The 23,957-nt window shown below is 36.1% G+C and overlaps 1 protein-coding gene across 1 annotated transcript in view; it reads right to left on the bottom strand.

Moving 5' to 3' along the window:
• Positions 1-4,952: 4,952 nt before the first annotated feature.
• Positions 4,953-23,957, bottom strand: part of KITLG (KIT ligand) — an 87,680-nt gene continuing 68,675 nt past the window's right edge. The window contains exons 7-10 of the mRNA XM_003259625.4: positions 19,219-19,328; positions 18,502-18,569; positions 17,349-17,425; positions 4,953-9,354 (exon numbers count right to left, since the gene is read on the bottom strand). Coding sequence (XP_003259673.1) covers positions 17,386-17,425; positions 18,502-18,569; positions 19,219-19,328 — 218 coding nt within the window. The 3' untranslated portion in view covers positions 4,953-9,354; positions 17,349-17,385. The remainder of the gene's footprint in view (positions 9,355-17,348; positions 17,426-18,501; positions 18,570-19,218; positions 19,329-23,957) is intronic.

Below are 23,957 nucleotides of genomic sequence, written 5' to 3'. Positions count from 1 at the left end.
CCTGTCTCTAAAAAAAATAAGAAATAAAGATAAAAATATATTTTAGAAGTAATTAAAATATTGTTAATTATGTTGCAAAGTCTTATAATAAGAGAGCATTTCACTACACAAAAACCCTTAAAAATCCAAGTTTGCATGTATTTAAAATACTCCGTCAAAAAGAGAAACTTGAAAAGAAAATATGATACGTGCAAAATATCAAAGTAATCAACTTCAGGTACTGTGGAGACTGCTTTTTCTCTGTGAGATTAGGGAATAAATCAATCAAGATATATACTCTGTTCTTACGTTTTAAAAAAATGCTTGCAGCTGGTCTGTGACAAACAGGAGAATGAAAAGACAAACCATAGACTGGAATAAAATATGTGCAAAACACATACCTAACAATGAACTTGTATAAAAATATACAAAGAACTCTTAAAACCCAACAATAAGTAAAAGAACAACCCAATTTAAAAATGGACAGAAGATTTGGACAGAAATCTCATCAAACAAGATACACAGATGGCAAATAAGCATATGAAAAGATGCTCAACATCATTTGTCATTAGGGACTTGCAAATTGAAACAATAATGATATAACATTACGCTCCTATTAGAATGGCTAAAATCCAAAAAACTGACAATAGCAATTGCTAGCCAAGATGAAGGACAGCGGGAACTCTCACTTATAGCTGCTGGAAATGCAAAAGAGTAAAGCCACTTAGGAAGACAGATTTGCAATTTCTTATAAATCTAAACATAGTCTTACCATATAATCTGGCAATGGTGCTCCTAGGTAGTTATCAAAATGAATTAAAAACATGTTCACACAAAAGGTTGCACACTAATGTTTACAGTAGCTTTATTAATAATCGTCAAAAAGTGAAAGCAACCAAGATGTCTTTTCTTTTAAGTGAATCGATAAACTGTGATACATCCTTACAATGAAACACTAGTCATTGACAAAAAGAAATGAGCTATCAAGGCACAAACTACATAGATGAATCTTAAATGCATGTTGTTAAATGACAGAAGCCAGCCTGAAAAGGTTCATACTGTAGGATTTTAATTATATGACATTCTGTAAAAGGTAAAAGACAGTTAAAACATCAGCGGTTCATGGAAGTTCAGGGAGAGGGGAGAATCACTGAATACATGAAGAATGAGGGATTTTTTTAAAGGGTATTTAAATAATTATGTATGATAATATAATGGTGGATAGATGACATTATGCATTTGTCAAAATATGTATGTGAGGTCAGTTGTTTTATGCTTCCAATGTACTTTCAGGAGCATAAAGCATGTGACCTGACATACATATTTTCTAGCTTTATAACTACAGCAGTTTTGTTAAATTCTATTGTGTTTCTTAATTATTAAAAACCAAAAAAAAGGTTTTTTTATGGTTTGTTTATAATTGTATACTCTACATTACTATTTTCCTGACAGGAGAAAATTTCTGTTTTGGTCAAGCACTAATAAAAGCTGAATTCCTACTTAGAATTTCACCCATCAGGGGACTGTTAATGATTGTGAGAATTTTCCACAATGGGCTGCTGGGGCCATTCATTTCAAACCTTGTTTCTCCTCCATTACACACATGCTTTTGATGCCAGGTCTATAGGACATGTTCACATCATGATACAACCTCCGGCCACACACCTTTGGGTCATGATGCCCTGGTGAGCTGTTGCCATGATCAGTAGGAGTGTCGCTGAAAGCCATTCCCACACCAGAACAGCCACTGATAAATAGAAGTCGCTGCAAATTTTACAAAAACGTATTACGATGTGAACACGTTCCTAGGTCCCCTCCTGGAATTTATAAATAGCCTGGGTAGGTAAGAGTTTTTGAAATGTAAGCTTTAGAAAATCACCTCTAGCTTCTAGGAGTCTTTGAAAGTTATCATTTTTTTTCTTCAATATTCAAGGTGCCACAGTAGTCAAGATAAAAAGCTAAGAGTAAGAATGGGAACAAGGTGCGTGTTTTGGAAGAGAAAATAATGTATGAAATAGTCTGTTTTGAGAATAGAAAAGCAAATGGACTGGGGAAATATAGTGCCTACCCGAGGTTGATGGGAAGGAATTTACAGGGGGACCAGTAGACCTGAAGGTGCATTGTGCGCTAGCCATGTTAGCCATACAAGTATAGACAAAGAGTGAGTAGAGAATGGGATTTGAGCCGGGCTACGGTTTACCAAACAAATACTAGAAAGTGAGAGGGGCCAAGGGTGAAGAACGTGTATGCAGGAGGACAATGATAATGCCGGACCATAGATTTTAATAACTGCCTAGGAAGGGAAGAGAGGGCATCAGAGATTGACGGTAGTAAAAAATGGTAGAATCAATAGGTTGACAGTCCCAGTGAGTTAAAGGATTGTTAGGATTGGGGTATATGAGGGAGTAAACTGGAAAGATACAAAGTCGTGCTCAGAGATGGAATGAATGCAATTGACATACGAATGGGTTGCAGTTAATGGCAATGGCAAGGTGTATAGGAAGGCCATGAGACCGATCGGTTAGAATAGTGTTGAAGGCAAGTTTCCTAGGAGGACAGAAGTTCAATAACCTGAAAGTGCAGAATGTTTAAAGGCCCATTTATGGTTATATTAACATCCTCAAGAATTAAAACAATAGTATTATACAAATGAATCCAGTGACAGTGATCCATCTAGGTGCTAAACCCATCAAGAAACCAGGTGTAAAAACCTGGGAGTTAGTACATGAAAGCAGAAATGAGTGGCAGTGGGTATATAATCTGATAGCAGGAGATTCTAATCTACAAGGGTCTAAGGATGAGAAAAGAATGACCCAGAAGCTGCAATGAGGAGCAGGGAACCCACCTCCAGACCTAGTAACACCTGCAGGGGGAATAGAGCCACCATTTAAGAGTGTTGCTGAGGCTGATATGTCCTTGAAAGAGAGCTTCATTTTAATTTTGAGTTAGGTAATTAAAAAAAAGTTCTGATAGTATGTTAGATTTTGCTGAGTACTGAAATTCCAAAGGGCACACATTATATTATAATCATAATGCCTATCTATAATTTCCTGGTTATTATGGTGCAGTGGGTAAAGATTTATGTAGGCTGATGTAGTGTTGCGCGTTCTCCTACTAAATGAAAGAAATAAGGTTAGAGACTAGTATTGCATATACATGTATATATAGTTTGTACATGCCAAAAATTTCTAGAAGTTAATGAGTAATAATTAGCAGTGTTTACCTCCAGGGAAACTAACTTTAATGTTCAAGGGGGACTTTTAACTGTATTTTATACCCTACTCTAGTGCAATACCACAGTGTACAGTGTAAGAGAGTTAAAATGTAAATACTTGTTGGCTCCTTGGTATTAAGAAATTATTAATAACTTTTCTTAGGTATAACAAGGGTATCAGGGTTATGCTTTCTGAAAGTAAACAATTAGAGATATACATAGAAATATTTCCAGATCAAATACTTTTAAGTACTTTTCTGAAAATGATATGAAATGGGGAGTGGATAGGGAGTTTAGATAAAACAAGATTATTCAGGAGTTGAGTAAGGTTGAGGTAGGGTTATGGTTATATGAATTTATTACACTAGCTTATTGACTTTTGCATATATTTCAAATTGTCCATAATAAAAATCTTAAAACATAACTTCTCAGTGCGATAGGTGATAGCGATTTAGATCATATTTTGTTTCAATTCCACTAATTATTATTTGCACTAAATTTGAGGACTGCAGTTATATTAGTATTTATGGGCCCAACCTTCATGTTGTTTATGGATTAAAGGCAAAAACAATGAGCAATCCAAAACAAAACAAAACAAAAAAGATGAGATGGCTCAAGTAGAGCCTTATAGGCTATGTTGAAGAGTTTGGGCTTTATCTAAAAAATAATGAGAAGCCATCCAAGTGTTTTAGCCAGAAACACACACACACACACACACACACACACACACACACACACACACACACACCAGATGTCTCCCTATTATTGACTATAATGTGATGAACTGATTGAAAAAGGGTGAAAGTAGAATCATGTGATCAGTTAGGAGGCTATTCTACTTATCTAGTCATATATTTGTCGAAGTTGGCAATATAAAAGGTGAACAGAGGAGAGAGAATCAGCAAATTCTAAAAAGAAATGGTGGGTGTGTACAGCAAGGGTATGTGCTTGAGAGTCAAATAGCAACCAGTGGTTAAGCAGGATGGTTATCTGCTGCCTAAATCACAGGAGCCGTAGTGCGTTTTGATCTTGTCATTCCTCTTCTCAGAAACAAGCAACGGAGTCTAGGCTTCTCAGGGACTCTAAGAATAGTGTCTGCACTCCCTGTTGTTACATTGAAGGGTCTGGTCTTATCTCTCCGTGTGTCTTTTTATTTGGTGTATGCTAAGGACATACCTGTTTGATTTGGTAAAATAAGCTTAGAAATTTTATAACTTCTTTCTATGGAAAATGCTGCTCTGACTGGGCATAATTCTCACTATAAAAATTTGTCTCATCCTTCTAAGTATTAGCCCAAACATCAACTCCTCCACAGTCCTCCTTATTCTATATCCATTTCTCCTTCCTGCATGTCCTAAGCACATTAACTGGACCTCTGTTTTGCATGTAGGTAGTTACTTTAGGGACTATACATATTATACTGCTTTTCTATATCTATATCTGTATCTATTTTCTGTATCTATATCTATTATAGTGTTTTCCTATATATCTATTGCATTTCTTTTCTCCAACCAAGTTATAAATCTCTTGAAAGCAAACGTCGTGTTAATTCATTTTTTATTTTCCTTGATTTTTTATTTTAGTAATCAATAAATATTTATTGAATTTAAATGATTTGTTATCCCCTTGTGTCCATATTTCAACAAAATCTAGATTAATGACAAAAGTTTCCATAGATAATTTTGACTGTAGCTTAATAAATGCTCAACCATGTTGTAAACATATGTGATAACCTTAAGATATAAAATGACTGGGCAAATTTACGAGAGTGCATAAAATTCTTTATTTAGAACAATAAAGTATATGTATATATAATGTAATTTTAAATTCAAACCTGTATAAAAAAGGGTTGGGACATACACCTATTTTAAAAAGTACACATACAGTATATACACATACACATCACATTTTACAACCTTTTTTATTTAATTAAATTTCAGTCATAATAAAACTATTTAGAATAGTGTTGACATACATTTACATTATTATATTCAAACTCCAATCTATGACTGAACTAAGGGTATATCTGCGCATCCATCTAAATTAATACTTTTCAAGTCCATTGATTTAAAAAAATGGTGGCAACTGGACACTATAATCACGTATTAACCCTTAGAATATAGAATAGAATATTTTGATTGGAAAATTATATTTAGTGAGTATTGTAGCTCAGAGATCAAGTACTGGAAAACAGTGTGGTTTTTAGTTTAAACAGTTGTTTTAATTTTATTGTTAAAAACATCATAAGGATGTAGTTGGAGATGGCAGTTATAAATAAATTTACAATGCTTAGTAAACATTTCAGGATCACAAATATCCGTTTTAGCATGGATTATTTCTTTAAAAAGAACACCTTGTTATAAAATGAAAGTACCATTATTTTATTTTTACAAACAGAGGCATTTCAAGACTAGTTAATGGAAAGCAGCAACATTACGAATTGTGTGATCAAGTTCCACAAATGAACTAATTCGAATTCGATCTGAATCATTTTATTTTAAAGCCAATTTCAAAATAATATTGTTTCAAAGATAAGCTGGTTTACTTTAGGATTCTTATCCCACTTTCCAATTTTAAAGTGTAATTAATGAATTACCCCTTTATAAATTGGTTCTAAAATATCTTTTGGCATTCAAAAACTTCATGAGCATTTTACATTTTCTGCCCTTAGTTTTCAATAAAATGAGAAGATTTAAACGCTCACTTTGGTGCATTTCCAAATGTTACGTACATCTTATAGTTTCTCATCCTGACTAATATGACTAAAATGTACTACTGGTTTTCATTCTTTGGAGGTGATCCAAAATGTTTATTCAAGCAAAGGAAAAAGCCATCTCTTGTGTAAATGGTGATCCAATTCACCCTACTTGAGACTGAATTTCACTTTTACTAATGGACACTATTTACATTAGAAATAAGAACAGCAATGACTTTTTATGGTCAAGATACTTATTCACAGAGTCCAGAGTTGGATATTTTGTATGGGTTAGTTTCAATGCTATTTTACCTTCTTTGTCAGTCATATTGCAATAGGACTCACCCCTAAGGAGTGATCTCTGAGTTTACCGTATAGATAAATAAAAAAATTGAGATCCAAAGAGGAGAAGTGATTTACCATATCAGTTAATGACAGACTGGAGGCTCCGGATATCTTTTGCAACATCCATCCCACCATGCCAAAATGCATTTTTGAAGAATATATTTTTTAAATATACAGAATGCCTAAAAGCTCCAAACTGGAATTACATTTTAAATGAAAACTTGGCTGCAGCAAAACATTTTTAAAATCCATGATTTCTGAATGAATTTTTCTCTTTATTTATAACTTCAGTTGAATTAGAGTAGCAAAACGTGCCCCAAAGTTTCTCCAAAGTACTTTAAAACTCAACGAAATGTATTTAATTCTTACTAAAACCAATACTTCATTAGGTATGCATAATTTTTCATAATTTTCATTTTTTCACATAGTTTTTAAGAGAATAGGCTACTTGTTCCATTATTGTATTGAAGAAAAATCAATTTGTCTCTGACTCACTAAAATGTGGCAGTGTAGTAAGCACATTAAATTACAATACAATATCCAGGAACACTTCATTATCACTCAGGAGGCATCATTTATCATAAAGCCATTTTCTAAATAGACTTGGTTTCTACCAAAGAGGTGTGAAGCTTTCAGTATCGTTGAGAATCTACAGACTTCTGAGATCATTTTAAAAGGTAATTTTGAAACCTTCTAAGATGGAACTATCAGATACATGGCACCAACTGAAAAGGCGATTTCATGGTTTCCTATCTCAGCAGTGGGTTTTCCATGATTTATGCAGAAGGATATTCAGAACACATCTGGGATAAAATAAGCAAAGATAAATATATATTTTTATCTCAAAGCAGAAATGACACAGTTAATGTCCAAGCAGCTAGCATCCAAAATAATGTTCAGCATTTTTCTATTGTTCATGCATTTTATTCAACTTTAGTGTTTTAAAAATTGGCAATCCATGTAACTTTCAATGGATCAATACATTTAATAAGCAGGACACATCTCCCCTCTCCTACCATGTCAGATTTAATAACTTGCTGAATTTGTTTATTTAACCCCATTAATTAGGACCATGTCCATGAGTGTTAAAACAGCTACTAGGTTTGAGGACAAAAGTACATTTATCATACTCTTAAGCACACTAAGCAGCATTTTCATATGCTCAAGCAAACTGAAACCATTGATTAAATAAATCAAACTACTAGATGGAGAAGTATCTGTCTTCTCAATCTATACACAACCTACATGCATAACTCATATTAATCTGTATCAATTTTGCTGAAAACAATCAATGCCACACGCTGAGACAGGACCTATCAGCAATTAAATTGATCTCTGGTTTTATTACTAATCAAGTGTACCATGTGATATCTGAGGGCCTGAACACCTTAATGCAGCTTCTCAAAGCACCTGGGTTGTATCTTAGAGAAATTAGTCATATTTAAGGAACCACAGCATGTTAGAGAAGAAGGGGACTGTAGGAATCATCTGGGCTCTTTGGTACAAAAAAGAGCAAAGGCCACTTACTGGAGTTGCATCTGGATTCGCTTTGAACAGAAGCTAAAATCCAAATATACTAGAAATTCTTGGACTTTTGAAATGAAAGGAAAGTTAGCAGTTAGTTTTTCATGCCCTTTTGTGTCACTACATTGAAAACTGTCATCTTGTGGTTGTAGAACATGGCAATAATATTATCACAAAGATTAAGTTAGAATGGAAAGCTTTGGATTCCTTTATGTGTACATTCAAGATGTGTTAAAAGAACTTTCATCAAAATAAACCATAAGAAATAATTCTTTGACTTTAGTCAGATGTTTTCTTGATTATAAAAAAAATTGGCAAGGGATATTCACATAACGTCTTACAAGTTCTAGTTTAAAAGCACAATGTCCATCTTGGGAATTCCTGCCAAATTCACTCTTAATATGACAAACACTGTTACACATTTTAAATAGCAAACTGACATGCATAACTACATAAAACTTTCTTTTTATTTTTAATTCATAAACCTTAATGAATACAGAGTGCCCGATTTTAACTAAATGGATCCTTTAAACAGATAATGGTGATTATACTATAAATAACTAAAGTTTCCTGATTCCTTGCATTCCAAGTAACCTAGTTTTCAACACCCATATTAGCATGTGGGCGTGGTTTTCTAACCTTAGATACTAAATGTCATAATTTATTTTTATTCTCTCCCATGGTGGAAGTTGAAATGGGACCATCTTACATTCAGCATTTTCTCCTAAGTCCCTTTACATAGCTCTGTAATAGTTTTAGAATATAAACACGTCATAACACATTTTGCAAACACGATTTATACACCCTATAGTGGTCAAGGGAAAAGGCAGACTTTCCCAGGATGCCAATGTCCTCCTTAGCAGACTGTTCTGATGTTCAGTGTTCTTAACTTCTTCCTGCGGTGACTCTTTTGGAGAGTCTCCCCTCTGCCAAGGCATAATTCAGTACTGGCTCCCTTGCATAAATGGAACCAGGCAACCATTTGCATTTGTTTAGTGGGATATGGGTGAGCATGGTTTACATCAGGAAGAGATCAAAATCAGACCCATATCACTAATCAGCAACTATAAAGCTGACAAGTTGCCAACTCCTATCACAGTTCCCACTGCTTTCTACACTGTACAGTGGCTGATACTACTGAGTTTTAAACATTTTTTCTAGATCCCTTTGAGAAAAATTGTTACCCCTACTATCCAAGCTGAAATCTATTTGCAGAGACCAGGATAACTACAGGCTGCAGTTTGTATCTGAAGAATAAAGCTAGGTGTTTTTTCAGCATTTAGACATTTCTGGAGCCATGCAAATGGTACATGCAGTCTGAGACACGTGCTTTCTCTTCCAACATCAGCTGCAAGTTCTAAATGAGACCCAAGTCCCGCAGGTCCTTAAAATAGAGTCCTGCTCCATGCAAGTTCTTCTTTATAGATGATTAATTCAGTGCCAGTTTCACAGTAAAACATTCTGTTCCAATTTCTGAATCATCCATATAAAGTCATGGGTAGCAAGAACAGATAAAGATGTGGTCTGTCACTCCAGACAGAATATGAATTTGTTTAAAGCTGCTTCATTTATGAAGCAAACATGAACTGTTACCAGCCTAGAAAGGAAGGAAAAACAGAGAGATTATGGTGTATCTGCCTTCTGCCTTTTTAAAAATCTCAATAGCTGAAATCATATATGACCACGGAATGAGTAACAGATTTACAATATATGTTTCACTTACGTTGCATAAAAGAACTTGATAAATGTTTTCTTAGATGCAGTGATCAGTCATTTTCTATGATCCCCTTGGTAACACATTATCTGAAACAATCTTACTTATTGTTTATTATCTATGTCCTCCCATTAAAATGTAAGCTCCATGATGGCAGGGAGCTTCTCTATCTCTTTTAGTGCTGTACCTCAACTCTTATAATAATGTCTGGCACTTAATAGACACTCAATAAATATTTCACCCTGTGACTTTCATACCTCCTGACATTCTACCAATGATCTCAGTTTGTGATAATTATCAACTTAGTTAGCTTTGAATTTCTCTAGCAAGACTATAAAAGGTTATAAACAGGGGTGAAGAGAGAAGGATTGATGAACAAAGAAGTGTCTGGAGAGTGGAGACTAGAGAAGTGGAGATAGATGGAGTAGCATGAAAGAGATCCCTAGGACAGGTGGAAAAGCTGGTCAATAGACACTAACAAGTAATAGCCTCACATGGCCACTGAGCTGCTCTAGTATCTTGACTATCTAGTTAGGTTCTAGCAATCATTTATCCCAGCTGAGGAAATAGCAGCAGAAAGATTTCATTCAATACTTCCAGCCAAAAAAAGAAAGACCGAAATCCTGGCACCACATACCAACAAAGTTCTGGGGAAGGTTCATTTGGCCTCAGCATAGCTTATTGTACTTGTTGAAGCATGAAAGCCATATTTTGTTTTAGTTCTTCAGTACTTGTGTTAATCTACTAGCTTTCGGATGTTTCAACTTTCCAGTAAAGTATTCGTATTTCCTTCTCTACTTAAAAAATATATATATATAGATGGTATCATCATCCCATCTTCAATCCCAGTCTCTAAATAAACATGTTTTGCGTTTCTCATCTTCTCTGCTCAATCTCTTTCACTACTTTTGTCCTTGTTTATCAACCCAGCATCACAGATCACTGTTTTTAAAGTATTGAGATCATTACACAGATTAGCCATAAAATTCCATAGTGTAATAAGAATTGCAATATTTTCCAGTCTTTCTAAATGTAATATATTAAAAACTGTCTTATACAACAATTTACCAAGCAGAGAACTCTAGAAGCTAGACAACCTGTATTTAGGAAATCAGAATTAAATCTAGAACAAAAATTAAGAGATACTAAGATAAAACTTCAGAAATCCAAAATATATAGATATTTTAAAAGCATGGTTAGAAAGCAAAAGGGAATCACAAAAAGCAAAAGAATGTATTTTTTAAATGTATAAACAATTTGAAACACAAAGCTTAATGTAGAGAATTAAATGTAGGATGGGCATGGTGGCTCATGCCTGTAATCCCAGCACTTTGGGAGGCTGAGGTAGGTGGATCACCTGAAGTCAGGAGTTCGAGATCGGCCTGGCCAACATGGTGAAACCCTGTCTCTACTAAAAATACAAAAATTAGCTGAATGTGGTAGTGCACACCTGTAGTCCCAGCTACTCGTGGGGCTGAGGCACAAAAACCCCTTCAACCCAGGAGGCGGAGGTTGCAGTGAGCTGAGATCATGCCACTGCACTCTAGCCTGGGCTACAGAGCAAGACTTTCAAAAAAAAAACAAAACAAAAACAAAACAAAAAAAAAAGAAAAAGAAAAAAGAAGAAAGGAAAGAAAGAGAAAATTAAATGTAGAGAAGATTGGAAATGTATTTTTTATTTTGTTCCCAGGTCACTTAGCAAAGAAAATAAACTTAAAGACTGACACCTGTTTTCCCATAGAACAAAACTACAATTTTTATAATGATAACCTGGGTTCTTGCAAGAACCCTTGTGAAATAAGAAGACTAAATTTATCATTAACCCTCATTACACATCAAAAACCAGGGTTTAAAAGACATGAACTGATAACTGATATAAACTCATCTAGTATTCTACACCAAAGAGTCAAGGCTTGAACCCAAGTCTAATCCTTTCTGATCATCTGCTTTACAATGTATCTACAGAAACCAAACTCCCAAAGCTTTGGAAAGTCTTAGGAAATATCTGGCAAAGAATCACAGATCTTACTATTTGGTAACCAACCATTCCCAAGCCTTGAGACCTAAATTTCCAAGCTTGACTTCAGCTTGTCCTTTATTCCAATTCTAAGATTTATTTTCTTCCCCCTTAACTCAGATATACAGAAATTTTGTTTGTATTTCTTTAGTGAACCTCTCCACAATCAAACCCATGCTATTTACTATCAACCACATGGGGCCATTTCTGTGACTAAGCAATTTTTCTTTCAAGGTCTCAGATAAGATTCTTTGCAGATAACTCTCAAATTGCAAATCATTCTTTCCAGGCCTGACTGTTATTTGAAGTTCCAGTCTAACATATTTGGACACTGGTCAGTTTCAATAATATTTACCAACAGCTTCTTCTCCTGATTTTCCATTTCCTGTTAATGCCACTGCACTATGGTAAGTCCCATAGTCTCCAAATCATTCTTGAGTTCTGCCTGTGATGCCAAGTCTCACATCATTAGTAACTAGGATTTGTTGATTCTTTTACTGCAATGTCTTCGAATGGTCTATGCTTTCTTATTTCCTGGCCCTGATGCTAATTCAGTTGTCATTCTCTCTCACATCTTATTTAAAGACTGGCCTGGTAAGTGGACTCCATTTCTCTAGTTAACCACTCCCGTACATCTTGCCATACCAACACCCAATTAGTTTTCCCACACCTCTGCTTTGTCACCCACATCTTTCCTACACCATTTTCTCCCAATACCTCCTTATGTGACACAAGGCATTTAAGCCCCATTCCTGGAATTCAAACCCTTTCTCAAACTGATGCTCACCCTTTCTTCTCAGCGTTTTAACTCTTTATATGTGACTTCCACTGGAATCCAACTGTCCAAACTGACCCTTGAACATAGTTTCTACTTTGGGACTTTCCTGACTTAGTTTACGCCATGTGCTCAGTACAGATACTACCTCCATCACTTGCAAAGTGAAGCTTTTCTCCTATTGTTAGTGACTTCTCTCTCCTTTCAAATTAGGTAATTGTATTTGGGTGTGCTCAATTCTAAGATGTCATCCATGCCAGTATCTAGAACTGTGTTGAATTCACAACTTGTATGACCATATGCAGAGGCCTGGACTTTAATCAAAGTAACTCTGTAAACTTTTAGTTCACTTTTAAAAATTGGTTATTATGTATATGTCTGATTTCCTTTTGTAGGCTATAAACAATTTGAGGACACAACAAAGTTATATTAAGCTTTGCATCCATCAATGCACCTACTAGAGTTTGTTGGAATCACATTTGTGGGAAGAGTAAAGAGCAAAAGTTTCCTGTAATGTATCAACATAAATAAAGCTTTTAATGTAATCTATCTGTTTTATTTATTTATCTTAATCTTTGCTATACACAACCCAATATGAAAAAAGGTTTTGTAGGATGCTACTATGGATCTTTGGCATAAGCTATGTGACCAAGTAAATTTTTAACTTTTCACATAGCTGTTCTCATGCACGGTGTCAAATAAACACAACTTCAGTTAATTTTTTATTTTTATATTTTGAGACCAGGCCTGCTCCATCACCCAGGTTGGAATGCTGTGGCTTGATCATGGCTTATTACAGCCTCAACCTCTCGGGCTCAGGCGATCCTCCTGCCTCAGCCTCCTGAGTAGCTGAGACCACAGGTGCACACCACCATGCCCACCCAATTTTTAAATTATTTGTAGAGATGGGGTCTACCTATGTTTCCCAGGCTGGTCTTGAACTCCTGGGCTCAAGTGATCCTCCCACCTCAGCCCCCCAAGGTACTGGGATTACATGCATGAGCTACCACTCCTGGCCTATTTATTCCTAGGTGCGACTTTTTTTGTTGCTGTTTCTAGTTCAATACATTCCTTCCACGTTTGTTCCTTGTATTTAAGATATTAAGCCCTCCTTCTTTTCATTTTCCAATTATAGGTTATTTCCTTCAGAGAACTAGTCCATATGTTCTCTATTCCAGTGTTCCAATATTTGTCTTGATTTAATTTGTTTTAGTTGGTGAAAATTCCATTTCAGGGAGAAATCCTTGCCATAAACCTGAGTCATTCCTTATATTTTCCCCTTCCTTGCTAACCAAGAAAATGATTATAATCCAAACTATGTCTATTTTTTAAATGTATAATTGCAACTCCACATTTTATTTCTGTCTTGGTATTTTTTACTACAGTTATTCTTATTTTTTAGAAGATTTTCTCTCCAACCACATCATAGTTTGTTCTCCCAGACCTTCCCTCTACTCCACACCTATCTAGGAACTAGACTTAAGAGTTCCTTGGAGGGTTTTCCATCTCTGTTAGTAGAAGGCCAAATGTAAGGGTTTACTTCATATAATGGGTAGTCAATAGATGATTACAAATGATATACACACATTTTTACTTTGGGGTTTTCAGATTCTGATGACGAACTGGTCCTTTTCTCCCTCTTTTCCTACTTTTCCCTCAGCATTTGAATTCTTATGTACTCATAGACACATACAAGTTTATTTCTGTTTTTATTTTCATATATTTTACTCTCATCTTATTGTAATTCTGAGATATTCATTCATCTTTCCATTAATTTATTCAACAAATAGTTATTAATCATTTATATGTGCACAGTATAAGTGACATTGTTTAGTGGGGCTCCAAAATTAAATTAAGAAAAAAAAACCTGCCCCCTAAGAGCTTATGGTTTTGAAAAGGGCACAAAATGTTCATTTAAGTGACTGTGATGTCCTACCAAGTGTCATATGAAATCTATTTAGAGGGCCACAAATAGAGATTATTTTCATTTGGGAAGTCCGCTTTTTGTTGGTGACAGTATGTGACCTGAGCCTTGGTGGAGCTTTGCAGAGATGATGAGTAAGGCACTTTGTGAAGGAGAATGAGTCATGTTTTCATTCATTCTGCCATCTATTTCCCATTGACTACTGAATAAATGAGCTGAGTTTTTTTCTGGATAATTCTGGCTTCTTTAACCTGGCTAATGTGATTCATTTTATACATGAGTAATAATTCATACCTTAAGAAAAATAATTTGTTAGTTAATTTCCCATGTGATTATATTCCCTCTTGATATGCATACCTTGCTGTCTCATTAATCCAACCCAATAAATTAAACACACACATTCACACAAAAGATAAAAACAAACCCTACTTCAGAAGAACAATCTTCTTTGCCATTTGCTTAAACTTTCATTTAGGGCTGGGTCACTCACTCAGTCTCTCATTCAACAAACATTTATAGAGAGCCAACAATGCACAGGCAGCAAGTTAGGTGTTGAGGGTACAGCAAGAAACAGAAAGACCTAGCTCTTGTCTTGGAATGCTAACTGACTATTCAACACATGCATAAGTTGTTTGACTATGGTTGCTTTAAAATACCATCTTTTTTCCTCCTAAACAAGTGGCCTGGGTTTCTGTATCCTAATCCACTCCCAAATATCATGGGACGAATGTCATAATTAAAACCACATGATTAAAGACCTGTGTGCCAAAACCGGATCCCAGCAATGCAATCCCAAACCAAACAACAGAGGATATTACTTGAGCATTTGAGCAGTTAAGACTCAATTAACCATTTAATGTGTGGTTTGTGAATGCTGCTTGAGAGAACTGAAATGGCTGTCAAGAAGAAGAAGAAAAGGAAGGAAAAAAAAAAGAAAACTGAATCTCATCTTATGGTTCAAAGGCAAAAAAATGAATTTCTAGGAAAAAGCATGGTTTCAGCTTGGGAAATATTGTTCCAGAAAATAAAAAGTGTCAAGCAAAGGGTCTATCCATTTACATTATTTGACAGGAAGAATGAGCCTAGAAAGAAGTGGGAATGGGCAGCAGAAAATAGAGGGTGCTATTCATGCTACAAAACATGTTAATCAAGAGTATGATTGAAGGTAAAAGTGACAGAGTGTGTAGAATAAAGTATTACAGTGTTAGAGAAATGTGCAACATAATTATATCATGTTATCTTGAGTTGTTAAAAAAATGTTGTATAACCATAAAAGTAAGCTCATACAGGAGGCAAGATACTTTATGACTCAGCTCCACTGAAGAAGATTAAGTCTAGAGACAAATCTCTGAACCTGGGACAGGAGTTAAAGCTGGAAGAGCAGTGACTTGCAGGGTAAAGAAGGAACTCACCACAGACTATCTAGGTAATAAAGAGGAGAGTAAATAATCCTTTGACAATGAGGGAATGCACAGAAGAAATGAGGAATTAGAAAGAGGACAGTATATTCACATGCAACTGTGGTAAATGCTCTCAGGATTCCATGCCAGTAACAAAAATAACAGCCAATTAGCAGAAGCAAAAGTGAGGGACAGCATGAATCAATACTAATTAAGTTAATGCAGCTGTGGGTCTTCCTGCAACAGTATCTGCAGCAAGGAAGCAGAGAAAGTAGACGGGACAGGAGATAATGATACCGTACCTTCTAGCCACGTCTTACTCTCCTTTCTCCCACAATCCCTCCGCAGACCCACACAATCACAGCACGTGTCTGCTATGCGTTTATGTTCAGTGCATCCTGGGCTCTGAACTATTATAATGCATAATTATTACTAGTCATGTGGAAGGTGGCAATTGACCTGGAAAATCTTACTCTCCTGACTGTAAGATATTTGGACGTTTTCTCTTTTTCCTTAAAATGGCAGGGAAACATTCTGGTTTTCTCTTGTTTCAGCATCTAACACATGGGATACAGTCACGTTATAGTGGTCACACCTAAATAAAATTGATTCCATATATTTTTATTCTATTAGTAATACTTAATTTTAGTCCTAATTTGCTATATTCCCCTTGTCTAATTAATTTTCTGGCCTCAAAAACAGTCTAAGTAAACATACAACTGTTAATTTTAGTGCATCTCCCACACTAGATGAATCCACCAGTCAGGACAAACACTGCTTACCTTTCAAAACTGGAGAATACACAATGAATTAGATATGTACATTTCAATTATGTAACAACTTCAGCCAACATACTGACATCTGCTTGACAGAAGACTTACTAATGAAGTTTGTTTCTAAATTTTGGCATCTCATATGCTGTATAGTTCTTGCTAAATATTTCAGTTTGAATTAAAATTTTTACAATCTACCCATCTGACAAAGGACTAATATCCAGAATCTACAAAGAACTTAATAAATTTACAAGAAAAAGTCAGACAACCCCATCAAAAAGTGGGCGAAGGATATGAACAGACACTTCTCAAAAGAAGATATTTATGCAGCCAACAGACACATGAAAAAATGCTCATCATCACTGGCCATCAGAGAAATGCAAATCAAAACCACAACGAGATATCATCTCACATCAGTTAGAATGGCCATTATTAAGAAGTCAGGAAACAACAGGTGCTGCAGAAGATGTGGAGAAATAGGAACACTTTTACACTGTTGGTGGGACTGTAAACTAGTTCAACCATTGTGGAAGTCAGTGTGGTGATTCCTCAAGGATCTAGAACTAGAAATACCATTTGACCCAGGCATCCCATTACTGGGTATACACCGAAAGGATTATAAAATTATAAATCATGCTGCTATAAAGACACATGCACATGTATGACTGAGGCTGGAAACCATCATTCTGAGCAAACAATCACAAGGACAGAAAACCAAACACCGCGTGTTCTCACTCATAGGCAGGAATTGAACAATGAGAACACTTGGACACAGGGTAGGGAACACCACACACTGGGGCCTGTCGTGGGGTGGGGGGAGGGATAGCATTAGGAGATATACCTAATGTAAATGACGAGTTAATGGGTGCAGCACACCAACATGGCACATGTAAACATATGTAACAAACCTGCACATTGTGCACATGTACCCTAGAACTTAAAGTATAATTTAAAAAAAAGAAAAAAAAGGAAAGAAAAAAAAACTTACCAATGTACGAAAGTAACAGTGTTGATACAAGCCACAATTACACTTCTTGAAACTCTCTCTCTTTCTCTTGCAACATACTGAAAAACAATAAGAAAAAATACTTATTTGCTCTTGGTCAGAGATTCTGAGGTACACCATGATCTGGGCATTGTAAAAGGCAGCTTTTCTGTAAATATAGTAGCAGAAGATTGCAAAATTGAATGGGGAGCTTACCTTATTATTACTATAAGGAAGAGGGAAGACTTCATTTGTCTTAAGGTAGTCTTTCCAAGTAGTTAAAACATTTCTTTCTCTGCATATGTATATATACATATCAAACATGCCTATATGCATTTCATATGTGTCTGTGTATACATACAGACATGACATGAGAGAAGACAACACACCAAATGAAAATTATAATCAAAGGTAAGGGAACATATGAGTGCTGGGCAGTATAGGGTAAGGTGAAAGAATGACAAGAGCCAGCTACAGTGAATGGAAAGTCATCTTACAGCAAATTTTGTATTCGGCTTTAGAGAAAACAACAAGTATGTTGAGAATAGTTAAGGGCTCTGAAAGCCAGAGTAAAATAAAAGATATATAAAATATACAAGAGAAAATCACTGAACGTATTTTGAATAAGAAGTCACACTATGAACCAGGGTTTACAGAAGAGTGTGACTAAAGGTTGAGTTTAGAAAGGCTAAAGAAAAGATCAGTGGCAGCAACTCATGAGATCATAAAGATGTCAGTGATGATAATGCTTCCTACCAAAAGAACTAAGCTTAGGAAGAGGCTCCAAGAGCTGAATCAGCATGTTTTGATAAAAGTGTGGAAAAGAAAGAACATGAGCAAATGTGCCTCCAGAGCTCCACAACCAGGAGTCTGAGAAGATTCTGCTGCATTACTTAAATAAGAAAGCAGAGGTAACCCCTTTATAAACCCTAAGAAGAGTCATGAAGACAATTGTGTGAAGGTATTCTATAGGTAAATGGAGATGCAGCACTGAAGATAGAGTGAGACATCAGAAACACGGATAAAGAGTTGGGACTCACTGGTTAGGAGCTACTGTCATGAGTGAAGGACTTCTTAAAGACATTATGGGCAGGTACACAGTGTGTGAAATGGCAATGCCATGCTTGATTGGGCACACATTTAGCAAATAAAATACCTTATCTCATTATCCTCTTCATTAATTTGTATATTTTCAACTGCCCTTGTAAGACTTGGCTGTCTCTTCTGGAAAAAGAAGAAAGACACATGCTGTAAAATGATCAATTAATGGTCTAATATTTAAGAGGTAAGTGGACTCCACTTTTATCTTTTATGTCAATAACTCCAATAACAGTTCTTTCAGCATGTAGCATGCAAAATATTTTTGTAATAAAAAATTATGAAAGCTGCATGGTACTATCAACTCAACATTTTTAGGATGTTGGGGGCTAAAGAGTAATAAAGAAGCTGACATTTAATCAAATTCAAAAGACATTTCAAGAAGCTGAGTCACAATGATTTTTGCACATTTTAAAATTTTAGACAGGCTTCAATAAGAAGAGAACAAAAGAGTAGAAATCCAAAATAGCAGATAATACAAATGACATTTCTATTTGTCTTTTAAGTATATCATATGATTTTTGTCAGATCTTCCTTTTCATATTTAGTTCAGGCTATTAACACCAGTTCCTAATTCTTAAGTGTGAATTATCAGCTAGAGGGATTGTCTCCAGACATAATGAGAAAGAGGAAACTTTATAAAATTTAAATTTTGTTTAGATGATAAGCTAAGGTAGAATTCACTGTTTTCTTAAAGGATCATTTCTTGAGAAAAAAAGATTAATAATTTATGTAAACCTAGCATATTTTTTAAAAAAGGAATGGTACCACTTACCTTCCAGTATAAGGCTCCAAAAGCAAAGCCAATTATAAGAGAAAACAACGCTGGCAATGCCATGGCTGCCCAGTGTAGGCTGGAGTCTCCAGGGGGATTTTTGGCCTTCCCTATAATTTAAAGAACACAGTGATGAATACAGCATATCCATTCTAGAAGTTTTGCTCTTATGCTGTGGTTGTTTTTAACTGTTTCTGTAACACATTCTGGACCTATATCTGTTTAAAGTATTCAAAAGATTGATTTTTCTGCTGAATATTGCTTTTGCAAGGCAATGTAAGTCCATGTAGTCTCCAAAAGATGAAGCATTAAAAAAGAAAAAAATCACAGAGACAGAAAGAGATCTGGCTTGGGTAATTCTGACACATATGGAACACAGACTTAATATATTTCTGGGGGGAAAATGACTTATACTATCAAGCAAATCTATCTCCCATGCCTTTATCTTCTAAAGCCTTTTTGCTTTCTCACTCTTGACAGCTTGTTCAGAAATTTTAAACATGACATTTTACAACCTGGATCAAGATCTGTATGCATTCAGCTATGTTTGGACTGTTGAAAATATTAAATAATTTTATGTGAACTGTGGTTATAGTATTTTTAGGTATCTCATGCTTAGAATCATGGCTGTTTCCACATTCATATCTTCAATACACATTTATTGGATGTCACTATGCAACGGACTAAGAGTGTGGACTTTTAATGTTGGAAAGCTTAAGACTAACACTAAGGGGAATGGTTGAAGGCACTAGTGTTGTCCCATACTAAGTCTAAATAAGAAACTCAATAAGAAAGAACACATATGGAATTGGCTTGGGACACCTTTATTGACCCTGCCTGGCTCTTCCATGAGAAGCAAAATGATTCATGAATTTAGGTTGGATGTGGTGGCTCACACCTGTAATCCCAGCACTTTGGGAGCTGAGTCAGGTAGATCACCTGAGGTCCAGAGTTCAAGACCAACCCAGCCAACATGGCAAAACCTCGTCTCTACTAAAAATACAAAAATTAGCCGGGTATGGTGGTGCATGCCTGTAATCCCAGCTACTCCGGAGGCTGAGGCAGGAGAATCGCATGAACCCGGGAGGCAGAGGACGTAGTGAGCCGAGATCATGTCACTGCACTCCAGCCTGGGCAACAGAGCAAGACTCTGTCTTTAAAAAAAAAAAGGAGCAGAATGATTCATGAATTAAATAAACAAAACACATCTCCCACAAGGGTCTCTTCCAACATGAAACTTATTTTGACAGAATTTTCTATATACCTATACCTATTTAACATACAAAGTACCTAGAGTACATAATATAAAATAATGGATCTACTATGTGTGTATCAACATCTTATAGGGAAAAATTAATTCATAGTTTAACTTGGTAAGTCAGAAATAGATTTTACATACTATGGTGAGGACAGGAACAGCCCATTCCTCTACCGTATGTGAACTGAGAGCAGGAAATTCCCTCATCCTATAAATGGTATGTTTCCAAGGAGACCCTAATGATGGAATGTATGCATGTGTGCTCACGTGTGTGTGTGTGTGTGTGTGTGTGTGTGTGTGTGCCTGTGTGTGTGTTGGGGGAGGAGACAGTGAGGGATGAACAATAAGGTGCTGGTGATCCCCAGGTAGGGAGCTGTCAGAAATAGGGTCGTCCATTCACATAACTACGAATTTCTTCCTTAGGATTCCTCCTCCTGGCCCACCCCACATCCTATAGCCCCATGGGCGATATGTTTTACCATCTCAAGTTGGAGCCCAACGTGAATTTTCTCACAAAAATAAATCTGAGTTATAAAATGGGATTTGGTATAATTAAAGTACTATCATTACAATAACAGAGCTATTTAAGGATTATGTAAGATTACGTGGACTAGTTTGGGATTTAACTACTATCTATAAAAGTGTTCTCTGTATGAAATGGATTCAGGGTTACAAACAATTTCCACCATTTGAGGAATTTTAATAATACTATTTGTAAATAAATCATTTGGCTGTTTGTGGTTCTCCTTGAAGGCCAATCTGCTGCAGCCCCCATTATCTATTGGGATTGCTGGTATGTAATTACAATAGATTTACTAAGTAATTACCTCCTTAAGAGGCCATAATCAATGTACACAGAGAGAACAAATAAATTAATTAAGATTTTGTCCTTAAAATCCAATGGAAAACTCTAACGAGCTAGGAAGATGCTATGGAGAACTCCATTATCTGCGTTGGGTCAGCCAGATGCCCTGGAATCAAAGTAGCCAAACACCATGTTCTTCCTGTTCTATACAAAGACCAAACCTAAGTCTTGAAATTCACCACTCAGACCAAAGGAAAGACCAGACTCAAAAGCAAACAGCAGCTTACTAAAGACTGAGATATTCTGGAATTTGCTACCTAAAACCTTTCTCAGGCAGAAGGATAGCATCTAAGGAAGGTGCTTCAAACAAAGCTGTGTGGGAGACCTCACTAAAGAAAGCTCAGACTTGCTCTCTGAGAGTGCGGTGACTACCATGTTGACAGTTCCATCCCTAAGACTGTGAGCCAATACACGATCCTGGAATCTGACTAAGACACAGCAGCAATCTTCCTGCAAGAGAAAGGGAGGGAGAGAAATAGCAAAGACGGGATGGCGGGGCGGCAGTGGAGGGGAGGGTTGCGGGAAGCGCCCATAGGTTACTGAGCTCCACCTCCTATAGAGGTCAATGTTACCTCACTTTTTTAATTTCACTTGTTCATGCGTGGGGCTTAAGAACCAGGCCTTTGGTCCATCAGGGATACTACTGTCCCTCTTGCAGGCAGACAAAAAGAACTTTATCAGAAGAGATTTGCTTATATCTCCAGGGAATGACTTTGAATACTTTCCACTGCAGCTATCGAGTAGGAATCAATGAGATTTGAATCATACGCCTCAAGGCCCAAATGAAGGGTATTTGGGGACAAAACTTAAGCTGACAACAAAGTTTTGATTTTATGCAAAGATAGCCTGCAGAGAATCTGTGTGGAGAGGAAGCTCATCTGGGCAGGATTTGAGTAATCTCAAATTCCTGGGTTATTACCATATTAATTGTATCTCCTTATTGCCAAAACTATCCACTGTCCAGAAATCTTGGGAACTGACTTGTTTCATTTGACTAATAATAACCAACATCTGTAGAAATATAGAACACAAAGAATTGTGCTATAATTTTGCTGAACTTCTTTTTAGAGTGAGCATTTTTAGGAACACCATGCCTGTGACATGGTTATCTTGGTGCTTATGAAACAAGCAAATGAGTATTCTTCCTTGATTCAGATCCAGAGCTCACTAAAGGTTCAATATAATTACTGATCCAAAGTCTTATTGCATCTCATTGTTCTAGTACTTAATGATGAACTCTTACAAGACATCAGTTATGTCTCCAAGCACACGTGTACTAACTCACTTAAAACTCACAGAAACTCTGTGAAGGAGGTATTATGATCTTCCATTTGACCGAAGAGTCAACAGAGTTTAACTTGACTGGTATATGAGTCCAGGAAGGTTGGGTCAAGACTATTTCTAGAAAATGTATAAGGTAATGTCAAAGTCAGGATTTCTTTCTCTATCATTTAGGTACTGTCTGCAAGAATCTCAAACATAAAACATCTTTCAAACATTCTCTTTGCTTATCATAAAGGATATTACTGTTATGCTATAAACATAATTCCCTTTGGATAACTAGTAGGTTTGTATGTTATTCCATTATCCCATGACTTTTCCTTACACACTCACATCTCTGTAATAAGTTTTCATATGCCCTGGTCCTCTGACATGGCCAGCTTTTGAGTTATCCCTGAAAACTAGCATGCTTTCTTCAAATTTCCCTAACCCTTCGCTCAAAAGACAGTCTTACCCCCTTTGTGCTACAACTAAAAACATTTGCATAATTCTATTATGATACATATTGTATACTGTACTATGAGTATTTTATTTACGTCTGTTTCTCTTACAATGTGAGCACCACAAAACCTTGTCTTGTGCATAGGTATCTAAGTGGCATATTCATGAGTGACATCACCTAGCTAAAGGTTGCTGACAATGCAAGACTCAAAATTTTTTAAAAAGGAAGAAAAAAGAAACAGTGAACAAAAAAGAAGGCTCTCCATTCATCTTGCAATTTAAAAAGTAATCTCAGATTCAGAGGCATGGGATTGAATAGGTATTTTATATTTAGTTTGTCTTTTAAAATTAGTAGGAAAGACTTTTGTTTCCAAACACGATGGTAGCAGACTAGCCTTTCCAACCTAAGTAATTATAATTCTGGACAAATTATGAGGCAAGTCTTTTCAGAAATTAACGAACAGCAGCACAAATGTGTAATTCACGAGACAGGGAATCCACACTAAGTGAGGCTCATGTTTGCCCTGGCTTTCTGGCTTTCAGCTCTCCTGTCTGGGGTGCACTTCCAGATTGAGGTGTGGAAGACAGAGTCCAAGCAAGGACCAATGGCCTCACTAAGCTAGGGAGTCAGAGATTGAAGTTAAGGGCTGCTGATGCAGCTGGAGTTTCTAGATCTAGGTTATTTGGAAGAAGGGAGCTGTGCAAAGAAGGAGCATCAGAAATCTCTAGATGAATCTCCTTAAGTTACTGGTCCAATAATAAGCTGTATATGCACTAGTAGAGAAGTCACAAAACCTGACCAAAAAATAAAATAATAAAAAAAAAAATAACCAAACACCAAACTCGTGGGAAGCTACAATCTTAGTAGAGGCCCTAGCAGTCACAGAACAATGG

Source organism: Nomascus leucogenys, chromosome 10 (genome assembly GCF_006542625.1).
Source record: "Nomascus leucogenys isolate Asia chromosome 10, Asia_NLE_v1, whole genome shotgun sequence".
Lineage (NCBI taxonomy): Eukaryota > Metazoa > Chordata > Mammalia > Primates > Hylobatidae > Nomascus > Nomascus leucogenys.
Note: the sequence above shows the minus strand (reverse complement) of the source record. Positions and strands in the feature narration are given on the sequence as shown.